The sequence below is a fragment of the Lichenostomus cassidix genome, chromosome 23 (assembly GCF_008360975.1).
Source record: "Lichenostomus cassidix isolate B80296 chromosome 23, HeHo_3.0, whole genome shotgun sequence".
Taxonomy (NCBI): Eukaryota; Metazoa; Chordata; class Aves; order Passeriformes; family Meliphagidae; genus Lichenostomus; species Lichenostomus cassidix.
Genome location: NC_139503.1, coordinates 5,538,909 through 5,560,805, shown reverse-complemented (window position 1 = coordinate 5,560,805; position 21,897 = coordinate 5,538,909). Strand labels below are relative to the sequence as shown.

The window sequence follows — 21,897 nt, the reverse complement described above, 5'->3', positions numbered from 1 at the left end:
TTAAGATGCTCTTAAGCATCTTCTTCCCTCGGGCGATACCTAATTAGGGCTTGTAATTAAAGCTGTGCCCGAAGGCTTTGCTCAGAGGTTGGCATCAGTCCAGACCCCACCACGGGGCTCCTGCCAGGCTCAGGTTGTCCCTCAGCCCTTGGTGGCATTGAGGGGCTCTGCAGGACATCCCAACGAGGAGCTCTGATGAGGTTTTGGGATGAGAGAACTTTTCTGGCTGTCTGGAATTTCAGGATTTCCTTTTGTGATTCTCTCTGGTCCCAATTTTCCCCATTTGAATGTGTGGAGCCTACCCTGAAGACTTCCCACCATTCAGCCCTGTGCCAAATTTTCCTGTTAATCGATCTTATGGCCCCAAAACCCTATCAATCCACCCCTAAAAAGAGTTCAGATTTTCTCTCTCCCCCTCTGCTCCCAGCCCAGACACTGGCAGGGCTGGAGAGCATTTTTCATGGTCCCACCTCCCGAAATGTGGTGCTCCCCTGGTGCCATGACCCTCTGAGCATCCCAAACAGGGACATGTTCCCTCTGAGACTGAGGTTGTAGCTCCTTTGGGACTTGAAGAGGATAAATACAAAGCTGAGCCCAAGGCTGGCTCAGGGGACATTGCACAGGGTGGGGAAATCTTTCCTGGGAAATGCACCAAGCCCCAATTTCCCTCATTCACACCCCTGAAATCAGCCCAGCAGGACACCATGGGATTTCACCCAAACAGGCAGTTTCAGGCCTGTCCCAGCAGAAGAGGAGAGATGTTCACTTTAGATATAATAAAAACTAGACAGGACATTTGCAGGGGTTTGGAATATTTTTTTCTCACTTTTACCTGTAATTCCAGGTCCTTTTTATCATGCACCTTTACCATTAAAGCTACATAAACAGTGATTTATTGTCCCAGAAACATCTGAAGGACTCTGGTTTTCACACCAAGCCCGAGGGTGGAGGTTTGGCTGTGGGAGATGCAGCTCAGCCACAAAAAATCAGGGAACAGGAAAGGATGGAGCCTCTCCTGACCTTTCAGCATTCTCACATCCTCCTTTGGATGATGGCTTTTGAACTGCACTTTAAAAAATGATAAAAACATAAAAACCACAGAGCCATTCCCAGATCTGAAGCTCTGTCGCTGCCCTGCTGAGCCCCCAGCCAAGGGGCTGGGAAGAGGATTGGACTGAGCCATGGGGAAACACCTCCAGGATCCCCTGGCACAAGGATCTGAACTGCTCACCCCCTCAGCAGCCTGGGGATGATTTCACATCCCTGCTCCTAGAGAAACCCAGGAAGGAAGAAGGTGTTGAAGTTAAGGAATATTTAATCCAGCCAGATGGATCCTAGATGGGTTCTCTTTGAACTGAAATGTGTCCAGGACCATTGCCAGCCTCCCCAGCCCCATTTCTTTAGACCATCCTGGATTTCTTGCACTTCACCCACCACCCTCACCCAGCCACCAAATAAGGAACAGAAGCACCATTGACTGTTGTCATTATTTATTACAAATTAGATCTTGAAAATTACTGTCTAAAAAACCAAAATCAATAGATTTAAATAAATATACAGATTTCAGGATGCTACATATGGCAAGTGTGCAATAAGTCACTTAAGGAGAGGACATTACACACACGAGGAGATTGACATAGTACTTTACAGCAGTAGTTTTATTTTAAATTACTCACATTAAACCATGTGCAAAGTTTCCTCTGGAACAAATCCTTTCAGGATTTTCTTTTTTTTTTTTTGGTTTTTGAGAATGACTCCAACCTGCAGAAGGTCAAATATGAACCAGATTCTCTGCAGCTTTAGGGACCAAATGATTCACCTGCTGTTTCATTCAGGATACAATCAATTGGTCTTATTTTTCCCCACTCTGGGGCTTAAAGCAAAATCAAGGAATAATTTTTCATGTCAATCAGGACTATGCTTGCAACAGCCACAGATTTTGGTCCACCACCAACTTCAAGCAGCCTTTCCAAAGCTCCTGTGTCATCCTGGCTTGGGCAGCAGAGGGACCCAGCAGTGGCTCCAGGAGAGCAGTTCTTTACCTGCCCTGCCCAGGTGACAGCCACAGCTTCTTGAGAATTTCTTACAGAATTTTCTCTGCCCAGGCAAACAAAAGTGCATTTGTGACACAGCTCTGGAGCCTTGAGGCTGTTTGCCTGCAAGGCTGGTTTCTAAAGCCTGGGATCAATGGTTTTCCCAAATTCCTCCTTTTCCTGGGCCAGCAGATCTGGGATTACCTCTGAGCCTGAGCACAGACAGGGCTGTGTTCTCTTAGAGGAGCACACGAGGTTGGGGTTGGAAGGACCTCAAAGATCATCCAGTTTCACCTCTTCTTCCTGCCAATCCTTTCCCCACACCATTCCCACCTGGCTGTCCCTCTCCTGATGCACTCCCCACCCAGGCTCCCCTGCCCAAGCTGACCCATGGCTGGTCATTTACTGTCCAGAGCTCAGCTCAGACCTAAGCCAAGCAGCAAGCCATGCTTTGGCTGCTCTCTGCCCACCTCCCATCTCCCCACCTCAAATCTTTCTCTCCAGGCAGAGCTGGAGGGAAGCTGGGATGTCAGGAGCTCAGGTGCTCCCTGAGGGTGTGCAGGGAGAGGGGATGGGGTCACTGCCCCACAGCAGGGCTCAGCCCCTCCCCTGCCCATGGGGGTCCTGCACAAAGCCACCCCACAGCAGCCTCCCCACCCCACAGCTGCCAGGGGACACCCTGGACAGGATGCCAGCCTTGGGGTCACTGATCCTCCAGCTCAGCTACAGCCACTCCAGGACCTCCCAGTGATTTCTCAGCCAGTGAATGTCCCTGACTGCTCAGCTGGCTTCCAGGTGATGAGGATATTAACTTTTAATACAAACTGGGAGCTGTTTCAGCACAGGAGTCTCATCCATAGGCACTGACTGACAAGAGCAAATAGTGCAAAGGTGGGCTGGAGGAGCTCAGCCCTGACTGCAGCAAGCAGCCAAAGCCCTCGGGATGGGGCCAGGCTGGGCCAGGCTCAGACTCAGCTGAGGCAGAGCAGCCCAGGACAGTGCCAGGGGCTCAGTGCTGCCATGTCCAGCACTGCCCAGAGCCCCCTGGCCGTGATTCACCCAGCGTGGGCTGAGGGCAGAGTCCAGCTGCTGCTGCTCCAGCACGACCCTTGCCTGATCCAAAGAGGCACAGCTCAGCTCCAGGACACTTCTCAGACTGTATGGAGACAGTTTTCCCTGCACAGCAGTCCCTGGAGTGCTGATCCACGCAGCAGGAACATGGAGACTTCCACTTCCTTCCCTTGCACTCACGGCCTTTCCTTCAGCTCTACCAACCAGAGCTGGTGGCACCCGCAGGACTCCAACTTCTTCTGGTGAACTCGGTCTGCTCCTGTCTCTTATCTCTTCTTCTTCCAGATGTTTTGTTCCCACGGCAGCTGCGGTGGCTGTGTGTCCCTCCGGGAGCGCTGCTGGTGTTTGCCGGAGCGCAGGCTGGACACCCTGAGGTCCCTGGGGACAGAGGGGACACTGTGGTCACTCTCAGCCCTTCGCCCACCCCTCAGTACCCCACACTGTGACATTTATCCACCCCCACCCCATTTGCTGGGAGGCAGCAGATAGAGGAAGAGAAGGAATTCCTATCTGCAGCTGGATGAAGCCCCAGTGGAGCTCCATCAATCCATTCTGCAAGGATTGGGGAATCAGAGGCTTCAATCAGACTTCAAGTGCTGCTTGCCTAGATCTGCCTTTCAGAAAGCATTCCCCTCACTTTTGATTTAACTGCCACCAATTCGTTAATTTGCCAACCCCCTTTAATCACTTACACTCAAGCTGTTGTTGTTTCTCCCCACAATTCCCCGATGTGGGGTTAGAAAAGTTCTGTCCTTTGGTCCAAAGTCGCTGCCCAATAAATAATCCTCCTACACGATGCCATTCCCCCTCCCTCCCTGCCCCACATCAGAGGAACTCCAGTCAAGAATCACATTTCATGTGGCATTGCTCTGGTTTGGGAAGGACACAAGCAACCCTCAGCTGGAGCCTTCAGTGCCACAGAGAGCAGAAACAGCCAAGCCTCCTCATGGAAAGCAGACAGGAGGAGGAAGGGGTCAGACCCAAGAGGAAACTGCAGCCTGGGGCCACAAGCACAGATTGTCAGGTGTTTGTGAGGGATGCTCAGAGAGGGTTAGGTGCTCACCTGAGAGCTCTCAGCAGGCTCTGATGGGGAGGCCTCGTGGCAGCGCTCTGCAGAGACCTGGCTGATGCTCCAGAGCTCGTGGGGAGCTTCAGACTCTGCAGGTACCTAGAGAGCAGGAGGAGAAGCCTGAGCCACCCACAGCCGGGCCGCGGGGAGCACAGGGGGAGCTCTGCCGGTGACAGACAGCTGAATGCACGGCTTTGAAGGGTTAATTGCAGCTATTTGAGAGCTATTCACGGCTCACTTTGACTGCTATTCCCCTCTGCCAGAGCTCCTCTATTCACAAGAGTATTTAATGATCGGGGATTTTAACTATTGCCTTGCTATGGAATTAATGAGATTATCCACCTTGACTTTGCTCCTACCTCCCTCCAGCAGCGCTGCTGAAGCTGAGCAACTGAGACCCCACATGCACCACGAGCAGAGGTGGCCACAGGGGATGTTTGACTTCTGGGTCCCAGCAGCACAGCAGTCCTGCTCTGCTCCCCTCTGAGCCATGCAGGGGACACAGGAGTCCCAAAACCCCACATCTCACTTGTCCCCATTCCCAGGGTGCTGCCAGCTCTCCCATCCAAGCAGAGGACACTGGTGTCCCAAAGCTCTATACCTTGACTTGTCCCCATTCCCAGTGCACTGCCAGCTCTGCCCTCTGAGCCACACAGGGGACACTGGTGTCCCAAAGCTCTGCACCTTGACTTGTCTCCATTCCCATGTGCTGCCAGCTCTCCTTTCTGAGCAGAGGACAATGGTGTCCCAAATCCCGACACCCTCACTTGTCCCCATTCCCAGTGCACTGCCAGCTGTCCCTTCCCACCAGCCCACCCAGCACTTCCCCAGCCTCCTGGCAGCAGCAGCAGCAGGGATGGAGGTCACAGTGCTGCCTCTCAGCTGCTCGAGGGACTGCTGCACACCCAAACCAGCCGGTGACACTGCCAGGGCTCTTGGGAGGGGAGAAAAAAGCCACCAGACACATCCCAGCTGTTCAGAGGCATCCCCAGGGAGGCTGTGAGCTCCTGAGCTCTGCCTGTCTCTCATCCCGGCTGAGCAGCCCCAGGGACATCCCCAGCACTCACCCAGGCTTCCCCTGGCAGAAGGTGGCACAGATGCTGTCCCTGGAGTGGGAGCACTCACACCTGCCCGCTGACCTCTTGCGCCGCCTTGGCGGGCTGCCCAAGCCGTAGGGAGCGGTGTGCCTGGGAAAAACAAAGGAATTCAGCTATGCCACCAACTTTTTATTGGCCAGCAGGTTTACAGCAGGGTCCTGGGAGGCAGCCAAGCCAGTGCCAGCATAGTAAAAGACTCATCTATAGACAGAAGGTGAAAAGGTCACTGGTAGGTCTGAGCCTTGAAACTCCAGCTCCTCTGCCACTGACTGTTCTCCCCACCCAGGAAAACAGGAGAACCCCTCCCAGGAGATGCTGGAAAGGGGAGTTTTCTCTCCTTGCAGCAGCCCAGCTGCCCGTGCCAGGGCTGCCACACGGGCTGGTGGAGCTGGCAGCTCACACGGCTGGCACAGCCCCCGAGGAGCACGGCTGGCCCAGTCCAGCAGCCCCAGCCCAGCTCTCCCTCCCCGCGGGCTCAACACACACAGCACACTGCACAGCCCGAGATGTCCCGCGGCCAGAACAGGTTGTTGTGCTCACAGCCTGCTCCCGGAGCTGCGAGCACATTCCCGCTCCATCTCTGATGGCAATCTACTCTCCCAGAGGCTCCGGCATTGGCAGGGACTGCAGCTCTTCCCCGAGCAAGCAGCGAGTTGTAAATGCATGTCAGCGAGCGCGATTCTAACCACACCTGAGCGCGCGTGTTGTGCTCTGGTGCGATGGCCATTGGTCTGAAAGCGCTGGGAAAGCTGCTGGAGCATTCCTGAGGGCAGGACTTGGCAGCCGCGGCCCGCAGTGCCAGCCCACCACTGTCTGATGAACAATACTGCAGGCAGCAGCCAGGGCTGCAGTTGCGAGCGGGCAGAGGAACTTTCTGACTCGCAGCTACAACATCTCGGTGCTGCTCTGGGCTTGCAGAGGTGCAAACCTCAGGAAGAGCTGAGCCCGCGGGGAAACAGCGCCCTGTGCTCTGCCCCAGTCACTGCGGGTTGGACAAACGCCTGAGCAGCAGCAGCAGCACAGACTGTCCCTGTGAGGCTGAAGGTGCTCCCTGGAGCAGGTGCTGCCAGAGCCTCGCCGCGCTGGGACCTTTTCCCACCTCCCTGCAGCCTGACCGTGTCCTCCGGCAGAAAGTACAGCCAGAGCCACCCCCAGCGCTGCCCCGCTGCTCACCCAGGTGTGTTGACCCAGATGATGTCCAGGTGACAGAAGTAGATGCATTCCTTATCCAGCCAGCTGTTGCAGGAACATCGCTTGGTCCTGGGCGGCGCGGCCAGCTGGGGCTCGGGCGGGGGATGACCCAGACCTGCGGCACAGCGAGCGAGGGGTGAGCGGCCCGGCCGGCTGTCCCTCCGAGGGTCGCGGCGATGTCCCCGTGCCGGAGCGCCATGAGGCTCCGCAGGGACCGCGGGGGCTCCCCGGAGCGAGGGTCCCGCAGCCTCCCCGCACACCCGGGAACACCCTGGGCACCCCCAGCCCCGCTCCCCGCGCCCAGAGGCCACAGAGGTCCCCCAGCGTCCCCAGCCCGAGGCTCACCGGCTTCCAGGAGGGCGCACAGGGCGAGCGCCAGCAGCACGGCGGGGTGGCTGCCCATGACCGCTGCTCTGCGCTGCTTTGGGCTTCTGCTGAGCTTTTCCTCCTCTCGCTGCCGTCGCTGCTCTTCCAGCGGAGCCGCCGCGTCTGCGTCTGGAGCCAACGGGCGCCCGGCAGGTGCTTTATAGCCCTGGCCCGGCGCGTCAGCCGCTCCGCCCCCGGGGAACGCCGGGCTGCCGTGCGGCGGGCGGGGACCCCGCGATCCTCCCCGGGGTGGCACAGGGCGCAGACCCTCCGCTCCTCCCCGGGATGGCACAGACCCCCGCTCCTCCCCGGGGCACACAGACCCTCCGCTCCTCCCCGGGGCCCACAGACCCCCTGCTCCTCCCCGGGTTGGCACAGACCCCCTGCTCCTCCCCGGGAGCACACAGACCCCCTGCTCCTCCCGCCACACGCCGGGGCTCCTCTGCTGGGTGCGATGGGGAGAAAGTGACGGGAGCAGGAAAAGTCGCCGGGGGCAGTGCGGAGTGTGCCCCGAGGGGTCCCGGCGGGGCTGGGGCTGCAGGGGAAGGCAGCGAGCAGCCAGGGGGGTTTGCAGGCAGTGTCCCCCTGGGAGCCCCAGGGGATGCTTTAAGCCGCACCGCTGGGCAGAATTCAAGATATCATTCAAGTTTTCGCTTGAAATGTCTTGGTTGTCCTTACTTTATTTTTATAAAAAACTTATTGATAAACTTGTTATTGATAAACTTATTGTTGATAAACTTACTTGAAATTGCTGCTCAATTCCTGCAGTGACAGTCTCATTTTCTCTCCTTTTTTTTTTATTCCTCTCTAAATCAATTTAAAGATTTTTGCTACGTTGAGCAATTAACAACTCTCGCAATAAATCCACCCGAGCGCTGACTGATTTCACTTCAGCTTTCATGTGGTGCATTAATTCGCCATTATCTGCACATTTTTAGGATGCGAATCATGTGAAGCAGAGTCACCTCCTGGCATGCACGAGAGGGAGTCAAAGCCCTTCACCTTGCCCGTGCTGTGTCAGGCTGAAGCAGGAAACTCCTCCGGAGAAGTCCTGACAGCACCAGGGATGGATCACAGCTCCAGGCACCCTGAATCCCCTGGGATCACCGTTGCAGCTTGGAGAATCAGCTCCAGGCATCACAAACCTCGGGCAAACCCTGCGAGCAATTTGGAAAAGCGAAATCACCGCTTTTGCCTTTTGCAAGAGGTTCTCGAAAGCTTCTTGGGGGAGGGAGTGTATTTTATTTGTTTACCACGAGCAGTTCAGCTTTTTATGGCCCTGTTGGCATGGGCAGATGCAAGGTGGTGGCAATTACAGCCACAGTGAGGTCTCATGCACAGGAACACGTGCGTGGGGGAAAGGAGAGGGAAATAAGGAAAAATTCAGGGAGGGAGAGGGAGGAAAACAGTTCCTGAGCCAAAAGTTGTGCTCACCGCAGATCCTGGAAGTAAAACAGGTGATGACTGCAATCCTGCAAGAAGAAATGGGAGGATTCAACATTCCCTTGGTCCGAGGAGCAGTGGGAATTCCTCTCTGCACTCATGCAAAATGCACACAGATGTGTGCAGGGAAAAAGTAGTGAGAGCAAAAAAACTGCACAGGAGGGCACAGGCATTTACAGAGGGCTTGAAGTGAGGGGGGAAATGTATATATGGGCAGGTGGGAAATGTATATATGGGCATGCCATTAAAATAGCAGAGCGGAGGACAAGTCAGGCAGAGCAAATCAGGAAGAGCGCAAATGATAAAATAATAAGAAAATAAAGTAGAGCTCATAAAATAAAGCAAACAGAGGGAAGTGTTTAACTTCTGCACCAATGCAGCAATTATTCTAAAGAAAACAGGGAAGCACAAAAGCAGCAGTACCTGTTACAGCCCAGATTCCAGCTGTGCCAAGTTTCAGAGTTATGTCACAGCTCGGGCGCTGGGTGACATTCCAGATGCCAGCCCAGTGATACAATAAATCTCCCTTGGCTTCCGTTCCTGCGCTCCTCACCGCGGGCACCGCGGGCTGAAAGACGATCCCCTGGACGTGGGGAAGGCAACGCAGCCGTGTTTGCTCACCCCGGGGGAAGGCTGGCAGGGCAATGACATCATCGGACACAAAAAGGGGCTCTCTCTGCCGAGGTGCCCGGCGGGGTTGGTTTGCCCAAGGGATCAGCTCTGTCACACACACACACCTCGTGGCTCGGGCGAGGAACAAGAGGCTCGAGTTAACCCGAGGCTTTGGGCATCTGGGTTCAAGGAATTTCCTCCATTTTCGAGGCTCTGCCACCCAGCTCACGTTTCCAAGGAGCACCTGGAGCTCCACGTAGCTGTCTGCAAGCTGCAGGGGGCTGGAAGTGCCCAGATGTCTGCTGCTATCTGCCTTTTGTGCCAGCTGCAAAAACATCTTCACAAACCAGGCCTTTCATCCAAAGATTTCTCAATTGCTTTCTTCATTTCCCATAAATCCCACCCGACTTGACACTGCCACAGAAAATGGAGCAAATGTTACACCTTTGCGTTCATCTGTGCCTGCTGAAGGGAGCCTGAATGCCTTTTTTTTTTCTGCAGGAAAAACCCTCCTGTGCTGAGCAGGCAGCAGCCTGAGCAGCACACCTTGGGATGTCCAAAGATCCCAAAGGATGTGGGGTTAGGTGTGAATGTCTCTGGGTCTTGCAGGGATGTGGGAACTGCAGAGAAGAGGTGGGATTGGCACTGAATTGGCTTTGAACTTAGCCAGCTCAGAGAGCTAAAGAGTTCCTGTGGAAAAACAATCCTTGAAAAAGTCACTTTGCCTTTAGGGCTTCTGAGGGAGAATGTCCAGGCAGAAGGGGAAGCAGCTGCTTCAGCATCAAACATCCCCATGGAGCAGGTGGGACTTGGTGGCCTTGGAGGTCTTTTCTGACCTTAATGATCCCATGATTCAGAGATGATTCTGGTGTCTGTGGTGGTTTCAAAGGTAGCTGCTTGTTTTAGGCTGAATCATGGAATGTCCTGAGTGGAAGAGACCCTCAGGGATCCTGGAATCCAATCCTGGCCCTGCCCAGACCCCCAACAACCCCACCCTGTGCATCCCTGGCAGTGCTGTCCAAAGGCTCCTGCAGCTCTGGCAGCCTCAGGCTGTGCCCATTCCCTGGGCAGCCTGGGCAGTGCCAGCACCCTCTGGGGGAAGAACCTTTCCTGATCTCCAGCCTGAGCTGCCCTGGGCAGTTCCCAGCTCCAGCCATTCCCTGGCTGCTCTCCTGTCCCAGAGCAGAGAGCAGAGCTGTCCTCGGGAGGAGCTGCAGATCCCTGAGCTCTCTGCTCCAGCTGGACACACCAAGTGCCCTCAGCTGCTCCTCCTGACCCTTCCCCGTCCTCATGTCCCTCCTTTGACCACTCTCAAATCCCTTCAGATCTCATTATTTGGGTGCCCCAAACCCACAGCTGTTCAATCCCCCATGCTCTGATCTGGTGCTCACCCTGCACTGGGAGCTGTGCTTCTCCCTGACCTCCCGAGCAGGAGAACCTGCCCAGCTCCTGCCACTGTCCCGTTGCCCCGATAAGGATCAGGACCAGGAGCCAGCTTCTCGAGGCCAATCCTCCTGGCACTATCACCACGCTAAATTCACAAAGGAAAACAACAGGGCTGGAGGAGAGCCCTGCCCGTGCTGCACAAACACAGCTCCCAAAGAGGGAACAAAGACTCACGCAGGGTCCTAAACGCCAAAGATGGGCTTTGCCTCCTGCAGTTATTTTTTCCCTTTTGTTTCTGCCTGCAGGAGAACGTTGTTGGTGTCACTGTGAGGAGTTCCAGGCAGACATGACGAAAGGGACAAAGCAGCCCAAGACAGGAGACATCCCGTGCAGCCTCCACGAGCTGCACTGTTTGGAAACACGGAGTGAGCAAACAGGAAAGGCCTTTAACCACCGAGGAGTCGGGATCCCGGCGTGCTCTTGGCACCAGCAGGAACAATGGGCTGATGTCACGAGCCAGAATTCCCCATGGTGGATGGCAGCCCAGCAAATAATCATAATTCTTGTCGCGGGACATGAGCAACATTTTTCCAGCGTCGGTCATCCCCCGCGGAGCCGCCGCGAGGAAGTGTAGGAAAGAGACATTGTCAAGTGAGGCTTCCTTTGGGATTTTCGCTGCCCCCCCTGCCCTGGCCCAGCTCAGCACATCAGCTGGAATCAATCCCAGCGTTCTGGATGTGAGGAGGTGCCGGGAGGCTGAGGGAGATGTTTCACACAGGGAAAGGGGTGAGCAGCATGGGCTGGGTGTTTGGAAGGCAAAAGGGCTGAGTTTTCTGAGCTCTGTGGGGCTTTGAGCTGACACAGAGTGAATCTGGAGCATTGTCCATGTGATTCCAAAGGTGCTGAGGATGGCCAGGGGCTCAGGATTGAGTCCTGCACAAACAGGGGTGGTTGGGGGATTTCAACAGTTTTTTCAACAAATTTTTCAACAATTTCAACAATTTTTTAAACAATTTTTATTATTATTTTTTAAGGTTCTAAATGACATGAACAATATGAAGGCATCCTCCAGATCCCAGTTTCCTCCTTGTTTTGGCTTAAAGTCAGCTCTGTGCTGAGTATTCTGAAGTTGGTTTGCAGCACCCAGGGCTCTCCTGAGGCAGCTCTTGAATTCCCTCTTGGCTCCTTTCCTTTGATGGGGACTGGTGCTGTGGGAGGACAGGGAGAGCTGGGCAGCCCTCAGGGCTTGGGGTGGCTTTTGGTCATTATTGGGCTGTTACTGAAAATACAGATTTGCTCTGTGAGCCAGTGTTGATCTGTAGGGATGGATTAACCAGTTGTGTTCTGCAGGGATGGATTAACCAGTTGTGTTCTGCAGGGATAGATTAACCAGTTGTGTTCTCCAGGGATGGATTATCCAGTTCTGCACTGAGGGGTGATTTATCCAGTTGTGTTCTGCAGGGATGGATTAACCAGTTCTGTTCTGCAAAAATGGATTATCCCAGTTTTTCAGGGATGGATTATCCAGTTCAGTTCTCCAGGGATGAACTATCCAGTTGTGTCCTGCAGGGATAGATTAATGAGTTCTGCTCTGTAGGGATGCATTATCCAGTTGTGTTCTCCAGGGATGGATTACCCCAGTTCTGCACTGCAGGGATAGATTATCTAGTTCTATAATGCAGGGATAAATTATCCAATTGTGTTCTCCAGGGACGGATTATGCAGTTGTGTTCTGTAGGGATGGATTAACCAGTTGTGTTCTCCAGGGATGGATTATCCAGTTGTGTTCTCCAAGGATGGATTATCCCAGTTTTTCAGGGATGGATTATCCAGTGCTGCTCTGCAGGCCCAAGAGACAAAGCCAGAGGTGCTGTCCTGTAGGATCTGGTGGCACTTAGCAGCCTGAGAACTGAAATTTCCAGTGGCCACAAGTGGCTCTGGGATGGCAAAGGGGGAGGACAGGAATGGAGGCAAATCCTGTTCCCTTTCTGCAGGGCTTTCCCCTCTACCTGCAGCTCTCAGAAGGCACTGATCAGGGCAGTTTGGTGTTCCTGGGATTCTGGCACTGATGGGATGCTCTGGGATGTCTGTCAGGCAGGAATCGCCAGGGCAAGGAAAGAGAGGTGTGAGCTGAGGGGTCTTGAAGGAAAAAAACCCCAAAATTAATGTCCCTGAGACCTTTGAAATGTCCTGAGCTGTCTGTCTGCAGTCTGAGGTGATTCTGACCCTGGTGCACTAATGTCATTGAATTTTCAGCAAAATACCCAGGCTTGGAGTCAAACAAAAGAGGGCAAGATGTGCCTATGGGACAAAGGTGTGAATTAAATCCGGGAAAGCAGCAGATAAACTGGGAATATTGGGAGTACCTGGATGTGTGAACAGCACGTTGAACTTCATGCAGAGCTCTGGATAAATCCTTCTGGATAAATCCTTCAGGAGCAGCCAAACCTGGTCCCTCATGGCCTCACCTTCTGCTGGCCACAGACCTGCTCTGGCTGTGCAGTTACTGTAAAATCATAATAAATGTGCTCCTGATGATCCATCCCTCTCCGTGCTGCTCTGGGAGCTCTTGAAGAGGGAAACAAACACTGGGAAAAACGTACAACTCTCCCACATCAAGAAATCCACTGAGGATTTTCAAAAATGTCAGGACTCCAAAGGTTCCAAACTCCTGCTGCTCCTTTCCTCGCTACCTGGGAAGCAGAGCACGTTTCCACCCTTTCTCTGTGGATGGAAAAGGAAATATTTGCAGTTAGGAAAGGAGTTTTTTAATGAAGTGAATGACAATTACAGTCAGCCCCGTGTGCCTGCCTGATCACACACTTTTTGTGCCCAAAAGGCAAGAAAAGCAAAGTGCAGAGTGTGTTCAAACAGCCCCGTGGAGACATTCCTGCTCTGTTGAGTGTTCATTGGAACACTTTAACAGGGATGTCTGCCTTCACTCCACCCTGATGGCTGAACCCCTGCAGCTTTCCAGCACGATGAGTGACCTGGAATTTATAATTACCAGAGGTGTCATGCAATTAATCACCACCTGGGAGCTCTCAGGGCTTCCCGAGCCCCAGCCTCGGCAGCAAGTGCAGGGGAGCAGCTTGTGCAATTCCAGGGCTGTTCCAGCTGGGACAAGCCTGCTGGGGCTCCTGCCACCAGGATGGGCACAAATCCCCTTCCTGCAGCAGCTGCAAACACCGAGGTGCTCCAGGTTCAGGCACTGCCATGGGAATCAGATCAGATACCAGGAATAAAGTGATTTCAAGCCATCAGTTTGGATGTGTTCAGCAGCTTCAATCCAGTCCAAATCTCTCCTTCTAGGTTGTTTCTTCTAGGGGAGATATGTGGGGTAAGCTGGGGCAAGGGAGCTGCAAAAATCAGAGATGGAAATTCATGCAGAGAACAAGGCAGAAGTTAAAGAGAGAATCACAGAATTCCAGAATGGTTTGGGTGGGAAGGGACACTAAATCCCACCCAGTGCCACCCCTGCCATGGCAGGGACACCTCCCACTGTCCCAGGCTGCTCCAGCCTGGCCTTGGACACTGCCAGGGATCCAGGGGCAGCCACAGCTTCTCTGGCAATTCCATCCCAGCCCCTCCCCACCCTCCCAGGGAACAATTCCTTCCCAACATCCCATCTCTCCCTGCCCTCTGGCACTGGGAAGCCATTCCCTGTGTCCTGTCCCTCCAGCCCTTGTCCCCAGTCCCTCTGCAGCTCTCCTGGAGCCCCTTTAGGCCCTGGCAGGAGCTCTGGGCTCTCCCTGGAGCTTCTCCTCTCCAGGTGAACATTCCCAGCTCTCCCAACCTGGCTCCAGCCCTGAGCAGCTCCATGAATTCCTCTGGACTCTCCAGCAGCTCCAGGTCCTCCTGCTGTTGGAATGCCCAGGGCTGGGGCAGCTCAGCAGGTGAGGAATCACCTGAGCAGGGCAGAGAAGGACAATCCCATCCTTTCCCTGCTGATCCCAATTCCTCTGCTGCAGCCCAGGACATGGTGGGAGGTTTGGGGCTGCAAACCTTCACTGCTGAGCTCCCAACCCCAAACCATCCCCACTTCCTTCCCCCAGGGCTGGTTTGGATCCATCCACCCAGCCCTGCCTGTCCTTGGGATTCCCCAGCCGCAGGACCTTGCCCTTGGCCTTGGTGAACCCACGAGCTTCTCCCAGGCCCCCTGTGCAGCCAAAGTCCCTCTGGGTGATGCCACAAAGCTCGGAGAAAAGCCAGGAAAACAAACAAAATGCAAGTGTCTGCCCTTTACACCTCAGCACCTTTAATAGGAGGTTAATTATTAATGATTGATATGGTTTATTGGCGCATTGATTGTGCCACCTGCAGGACGGATCCCATTGTTCTGAACAATGTGCAAAGCCAGGGAAGTACCCAGAGGGGTGACAAAGGTTTGCCAAGGAAAAGTGCTGATGCTGGAAAATGCGAGCATTGAGAATATCTCGCTTTCCCCCCTAAATTAAGGGTAGAGAAAAAATGAACTCCTAAGGTTTTGAAATTGTTTTTTACCTTCAGTGAAGTTATTCCAGCTCTCAGTCTTGCAATTTATTGAAAATAATTGGATTTGTTTAATTTTCTTTACTCAGGGACTCAAAATCATAGTGGAGAAAAAATTCTCCTGTCAAATTATCACATTTTAATAGACTTGCAACTTTTCAAAACATCTTGTTTTTAGAAGAAGCCAGAAACACTCGATTTGGAGGAAAAAAAACCAACCTCAAATTAGGGGTGGAGAAGAAATGAACTCCTGAGTTTTTGAAACTTTTTTTACCTTCAGTGAAGTTATTGCAGCTCTCAGTCTTGCAATTTATTGAAAATAATTAGATTTGTTTAATTTTCTTTACTCAGAGACTCAGAATCAGAATAGCACGCTTTAATCAGACTTGCAATTTTTCAAAACATCTTGTTTTCAGAAGAAGCCACAAACACTCGATTTGGGGAAAAAAAAAACCAACAAAAACAAACCAAACCCAAAACTACAAAAACATCTCCAGCAAACCAAGAAGGTCATAATTTCCATCCAGCTCTGTTTGGGAGGAGAGGAGAGGAGAGGCTGCAGCAGCAGATCAGTTAGGGAAGGAAACAAGGAAAGTTGTGCGAGAAAGTTTAATTAAAGTGGGAGTAATTAGGGGCTGAGGAATCCCGAGCAGCACTTGGCACAGGATCAGTCTGGGCAGTGTCTCTGCCCTTGGCCACATGGAGCTGTAATTTCAGTTACTCGTTAACCACTTTGCCATGAAATTCCATTCCCTTCCAGCCTGGAACTCTCGGGATTTAACTCCAAGTGCAGAGGGATCAAAGCTGAGGGGAGCAAACCTGATTTTCTGCTCCGCTGGGAATTCTGTGATTTTTCTATTCGGACCTAAAAATGATGTTGAATATCTTGGAATTTCTATTTAAAAAAAAAAAAATAATCTCGCAAGCAATTTTATCTCACGTCACAGAAATGTGTTATTGTGAGCAAACAGTTGCAATTTTTTCATGTCCTAAACAACATTTTAGCAGATTAGGACAAGTGTTGCAATTTGAAATCTAAATTTAAACATAATGGAGACACAACCTGTTCCCAAACTGATAGGAGATGTTGCAAAATTCCTAACAATGGCTGATTTTGTGACCTCTGCCGCTGATTTGGTGGTTTCAGAACAATCAGAAGGATTGTTTGGAAAGGACTGGGAAGGATGGATTTATAAAGGATGTTTGTCAACACTGGCTGTGCTTGGGATTCAGCAAATGGAGCTGCATTTGAATATTCACTGCCTCAGTCTCCCAATAGGAAAAGGGAAGGGAAGGGAAGGGAAGGGAAGGGAAGGGAAGGGAAGGGAAGGGAAGGGAAAGGGAAAGGGAAAGGGAAAGGGAAAGGGATCTTGTTTTGTCTCTTTACCCCAGCACCTCCTGTCTGTCCATGGTGGTTCTCAGCTCTCCAGCCCCAGCTCCAGGAGCACTTTTCCAGCAGGAGCTGCTGGGCAGGAGCTTGGGGCTGCCCTGGGTGGTTTTGCCCCAAAGGCCACACTTTAGTTCTGTCTGACATCCCCTGGATGCCACAAACCCCTCCTTTGTCACTGTAGATAAAGGGAAATCTGGGAGAAAACAAGATGAGGACAGAGGAGGGGAGAGGACTCAGCTCCCCATGGGGTTTTTACTATTTATAACCTCAGGGCTTCCTCAGAATAGCCCTGGCTGCGTTTGCAGGGTGGTTTTGTCTGCCATGAGTCGTGGGGATGCACATTCCTGCTGCTCAGCATTCCCTGAGGATCCTGGGGTCTCACCTGCTGAGGGACAAGCTCGGCCCTGGGGGAGCTAAAACCCAGAAACTCTCTTAATCCCCCAAAACTCCTTCCTTTGAGCACTGAAGCCTCATCCACTGTGAGTTTGGAGCAAACCCAAACCTAGGTTCATCCCCTCAGGGCCCAGCTGATGCCATGGCCTGAGGCTTCTGCAGTGGGGAAAGCTCAGCTCCCAGCCCAGTTCCCTTCTCTGGGGGTCACCAGCCCTGGCAGTGCCCCAAAAATCCATCAACGTGGCTCATGGGGCCATGGGAACACAGTGTGGGGCTGGGCTGATGGTTGGGGTTGACCTTAGAGGGTTTTTCCCACCATTCCAGCTCTGGGTCTGGGATCAGAGTGCAGGACAAGCCCGGGGGGCTGGCAGGGCATCCCAGCCCATCCCGGTGCTCCAGGGGTTCTTGGCATCCAATCCCAATGGATACTGAGAGCCCAGGTGCAGTTTAGGGTGCTGGAATTAGAGAACATCCTCCTTAAATCCCATCTACAGCCAGCCTGAGGAAGCATCAGGAATTTCAGCCATCCTTGGCGTGGTCTCTGCTGCATTTTTCAGGCTTTTCCTGAGGAAAGGTTTGGATAATTCCACTGAAAGCCAAATAACCCCCAGCCCTTCCATAATCCCAGTGCCCTGTGCTGAGCTCTGCTCCTCAGAGCTGCCCCAGAGCTGCCCCCACACTGTTCCCCTTCCCCCCAGAGCATCCCCTGTGCCTCCTGTGGGGCCTCAGCTCCATCCCTGTGTCCCTTGTGTCCCCTGGGCTCGGATGTCACATCTGCAGCTCAGATATTCCTCTTGCTGTTCTCCCAAGACCCAAATTACCACTTTACTCCACTTCTCTCTGCTCAATAACCCTCATCTCTCTGCCTCAGCAATTGTCAGACTTTCTAAATTGATCATTACCCAGCGCTTCATTGGAAAGCAGCTCCAGCCCCATTTTTCTGCTCCAAGCCTCCTCCAGAGCCCTGGGAAAAGCCAAAACACAGATTTTTTCAGTTTTAGGTTTCTCCTGCTTGCATGGCAAGACAGGGTTGCTTTAGGAACATGGATTTCCAGAGGTGCTTTTGTCTCAGATGGTGAATGCACAGAGCAGGGCTCACAGAAGGCCCAGTGTGAGCAGAGAGCTGCCTGAATCAGTGGGAAACCCAAAGGATGGGGTTGTGCACCAGGAGCAATGGGAGCTGGGAATGCTCTCCAGGAGTTCAACAGGAGATGTGGTCATTTATCCCAGGATAAATGAGGCACTGGAACAAAGGAGGATCGAGGTCTCTCCTCACTCCACCCAGCAGCCCATGGATTCCCAATCTTTGATTTTCCCCACTACTTAATGATCTGTGCAAACTGCAAGGAAAGATACACAATTCCATCCCAGAAAACCTCTCAGTCTCCTCCCCAGGGGGCTCTGGAAGAGGCAGGGCAGATCCCAGGTGAAGTGATTCCCACCTGGCCTCTCCCTGGCAGCAGCGGGCTGGGAGGCTGCTGCACTCTCACACGTCTGAGGGCTCAGCTCTGCCTCTTTTGTGTGGCTTTGGCAAGCCCTGCACATGCCTAACGGGGCAGCTGTGCCAAACCAGCAGAAAGTGGGGCACACCCAGCGCCAGAGCTCGGCAGGGCCGTGCACGAGCAGCTCCCGTGTCCAAAGAGCTCGATCCGCAGCGGATTAAGCGCTCAAAGCTTGCGTGAGGCATCCTCGAGAAACCTAAAACCCGAGGTGCCACCTCACTCTGGGCTCCCGGCGCTGGTGTTCCTCCCCAGGAGTGCCCAGGCCACTGTCACCACCCCGGGCCGGGTGCCACTCGGGGTACGTGCACATCCTCATGGCTCCCCGGGAGGCCGGGCTGCTCTCCCTGCCCCGGCACTGCAGGGCTGTCCCTGGGGGTTTGGGACATCTTGGGAAGGAATTCAGCAGCACTGAACCCCTGAACTGAGATCCCAGCATCAGTGCAGGGCACACGGGGCAGGGACAGGGCTGGCAGAGGGGCACACGGGGCAGGGACAGGGCTGGCAGAAGGGCACACGGGGCAGGGGCAGGGCTGGCAGAGGGGCACACGGGGTGGGGGTTGGACTGAACCCCAAAACAGGCTCTGCTGAGCGATGGGAGAAGTGCAGACAGGACATCCCTGCAGGGTGTCTCTCCAGGAGAGGCCCAGCCTGAGTTTCTGTCTGCAGAGGGGTTGGAGCCAGCAGGGCTTTTCTTGTGTAAGAGAGAAAACAAGACAGAACAGAAGTAGTCTTGATGTGAGGAGCGTGTGAGTGTGAGAGTGAGTGTGTGTGGCAGTGTGTGTGAGTGTGAGTATGTCAGCGTGTGAGTGAGTGGCAGTGTGAGTATGTCAGTGTGTGAGTGCTAAAGATGAGGTTTTAGGAAGGCCTTGAGTGGTTGTGCTGCAAATTAATGCTAATTGGCTGTTGTCACTGCTGGGAGTTGATTTATGGTGGAAATTCATTGGGATCCCAGAATGGTTTGGGTTGGAAGGACCTCAGATCCCACCCAGTGCCACCCCTGCCATGGCAGGGACACCTCCCACTGTCCCAGGCTGCTCCAGCCTGGCCTTGGACACTGCCAGGGATCCAGGGGCAGCCACAGCTTCTCTGGGAATTCCATCCCAGCCCCTCCCCACCCTCCCAGGGAACAATTTCTCTCTAATATCTAATCTTTCGATTTAAATCCATTTCCCCCTGTCCTCTCCAGGGAAACAGGGCCACATCCTCCCCTGGGCAGTCCCAGCAGAGGGTGAAAGTGTTGAAAGTTAAAGCCAAGGTTTCCACTGGAATGACCTGCTCAGGACACCTTGTTCCTGGAGTTTTATTTCTTGTGAAGGAAGCAGGGAAATTGAGTACAGAGAAGAGAGATGTTAGAAGAGAAAGCTGCAGGGAGAGCCCAGAGCTCCTGCCAGGGCCTAAAGGGCTCCAGGAGAGCTGCAGAGGGACTGGGGACAAGGGCTGGAGGGACAGGACACAGGGAATGGCTTCCCAGTGCCAGAGGGCAGGGTTATCCCTAATTGCTCTTCAGAATCCAGGACTGTTTCAGGAGCACACATCAAGGAGGGATCAAGAGTCTGGACAACAGAGAAGTGTCCAAAAGAGCATCCACAGCCAAAAACTGACCAAGAGTCTGTCTGTCAGGGGCTGAGCATCCCGAGGTGGGGACCTAGAGGGATGTGCCTTTGGAGGGTTCTGCCAGGGCAACCCAAACCCAGGTTCCTCTGAAGTGTTGGATGCAAGAATCCAAACCTTTGGAGCTGTCTGTGCCCTCTGAAGATCTGTCCATGAGACAAAGTTCATTTCAGAAAAGTCTTTCCAAACTCAGCTTTGGTGTGCAAAACACAGGAGGTCAATTTGTCCTTTCCCTGGGTGTCCTGAAAGCTTCAGCACAGGCTGGGAGCTCTCCCCATGCTCCCAGGAGTGCTCCAGGTGTTCTCTGTGCACAGCGAGGGGGAAAGGACCTCACCAGAACAGCTTTAGAGGGGAAGAACTCCTCCAGAGCAGATTTAGAGGGGAAGAACTCCTCCAGAGCAGATTTAGAGGGAAAGAATTCCACCAAAACAGCTTTAGAGGGGAAGAACTCCACCAGAACATCTTTAGAGGGAAAAGATTCCTCCAGAACAGGTTTAGACTGGAAGAACTCCTCCAGAGCTTTAGAGGGAAAGGACTCCTCCAGAAGCTTTCAGGCCCACTGTTAACATTTCCCCCAGCAAGCTGGAAGGACATTTAAACTCATCCAGTCCCACCCCTGCCTGTGCAGCCCTTCCACCATCCCAGGTGCTCCTGGCACAGCAGTTAGGACCCACGAGGGGCTGTGAATGCTTTGGAGGCTCAGCTCTGGCTCAGCCATCCCCTGCCCGGCGTTTTGCTCAAATCCCCGTGTTTTGGGGCTGAAACGTTTGGAATTGGGAGGCAGCACTCGGGGCTGCTCCGCTCGGGGAGTTGCAGGCAGCAGCAGATGCCTGCCGTGCTGTGGCTGCCCGGACATGAAGCAGAGCTGGGCTGGGGATGGCAGAGGGATGAGCTCGGCAGCAGGGAGGAGCTGATCTGCCCTGGGTTAATGGCATAATGAGTGAGGTGTGAAAATGACGAGTCGTGGCAGCCCTGCGAGGCAGCAGATTTATCTGCCCGGTGACAGCTGCCGGCCGAGGAAGGGCTGAGCGCTGCAGATGTGATGAAACCCAAATCTGGGCGAGCACGAGGCGCTGGGAGCAGCAGGGCAGGTCATGGAGAGTGCCCATTCCTGCGGCTGGAGAATTCCCAGCTCGGAGCAGAGCAGGAGCTGCTGCTCCCAGCTCAGTGCCATGGGGATTGGAGCCACAAGGACACTGCTGGGGATGACTGTGGCACAGGGATGGTGGAGAAGGGAAGGTCATGGAAACATGGAGTGGTTTGGGTTGCAAGGGACCTCAAAAATAATCCAGTACCACCCCCAGGGACACCTCCCACTGTCCCAGGCTGCTCCAGCCTGGCCTTGGACACTGCCAGGGATCCAGGGGCAGCCACAGCTTCTCTGGGAATTCCATCCCAGCCCCTCCCCACCCTCCCAGGGAACAATTCCTTCCCATGATCCCATCTCTCCCTGCCCTCTGGCACTGGGAAGCCATTCCCTGTGTCCTGTCCTTCCAGCCCTTGTCCCCAGTCCCTCTGCAGCTCTCCTGGAGCCCCTTTAGGCCCTGGCAGGAGCTCTGGGCTCTCCCTGGAGCTTCTCCTCTCCAGGGGAACATTCCCAGCTCTCCCAGCCTGGCTCCAGAGCAGAGCAGCTCCAGCCCTGGATCATCCTTGGCCCTCAGCTTCAGCTTTCCCACCCTGTTGCCCTGTGCAAGCAAAACAAAATCCCAGGCTGATGTGCAGCACTGCTTTTTTGGGATACTGGATGACTTCAGAAGTCCATCAGCACCAGCCATAAGAGTATGATTGCAAATCTAATTAAAATCTCCCTTAAAATCCCAGGTTCTGGGATTACATGGTTTGAAAGGAGGCTTCTTAGTCTGTGTGGCTTTAAAGAAAAAGAGTAAAGCAGAAATCCTAACTCAGAAACAAATAATTACTGGAGGAGCTCTCCAGCCAGTTTGAGAGGAGCCGTTGGGGATGCAGCCTGGAGGTGATGACCTGAATTCCCTCTGGAGCAACACCTGTGGCTGCTGCAGTGAAACTTCCTCCCGAGGACAGCTCTGCTCTCTGCTCTGGGAGGAGCTGGAGAATGGCTGGAGCTGGGAACTGCCCAGGGCAGGTCAGGCTGGAGATCAGGAAAGGTTCTTCCCCCAGAGGGTGCTGGGCACTGCCCAGGCTCCCCAGGGAATGGGCACAGCCTGAGGCTGCCAGAGCTGCAGGAGCCTTTGGACAGCACTGCCAGGGATGCACAGGGTGGCAT

The 21,897-nt window shown here is 53.7% G+C and overlaps 1 protein-coding gene across 1 annotated transcript; it reads right to left on the bottom strand.

Moving 5' to 3' along the window:
* Positions 1-1,473: 1,473 nt before the first annotated feature.
* On the bottom strand, positions 1,474-6,946 carry EDN2 (endothelin 2). The gene is made up of 5 exons (XM_085081137.1): positions 6,807-6,946; positions 6,444-6,576; positions 5,241-5,360; positions 4,168-4,272; positions 1,474-3,482 (listed from the first exon to the last, which is right to left on the bottom strand). The coding sequence occupies exons 1-5, from the start codon at positions 6,862-6,864 to the stop codon at positions 3,371-3,373; spliced, it is 528 nt and encodes a 175-aa protein (XP_084937263.1). The 5' UTR covers positions 6,865-6,946; the 3' UTR covers positions 1,474-3,370.
* Between the last annotated feature and the right edge of the window lie 14,951 nt (positions 6,947-21,897).

What these genes read in the sequence shown, in the direction of transcription:
- EDN2 (XM_085081137.1), bottom strand. Translation starts at nt 6,864, where the DNA reads ATGGGCAGCCACCCCGCCGTGCTGCTGGCGCTCGCCCTGTGCGCCCTC. An exon ending in TTCTGCCAGGGGAAGCCTGG is followed by an intron (nt 4,273 to 5,240) that starts GTGAGTGCTGGG and finishes CCTGCTCTCTAG; the next exon opens with GTACCTGCAGAGTCTGAAGC. An exon ending in AGCCTGCTGAGAGCTCTCAG is followed by an intron (nt 3,483 to 4,167) that starts GTGAGCACCTAA and finishes CTCTGTCCCCAG; the next exon opens with GGACCTCAGGGTGTCCAGCC.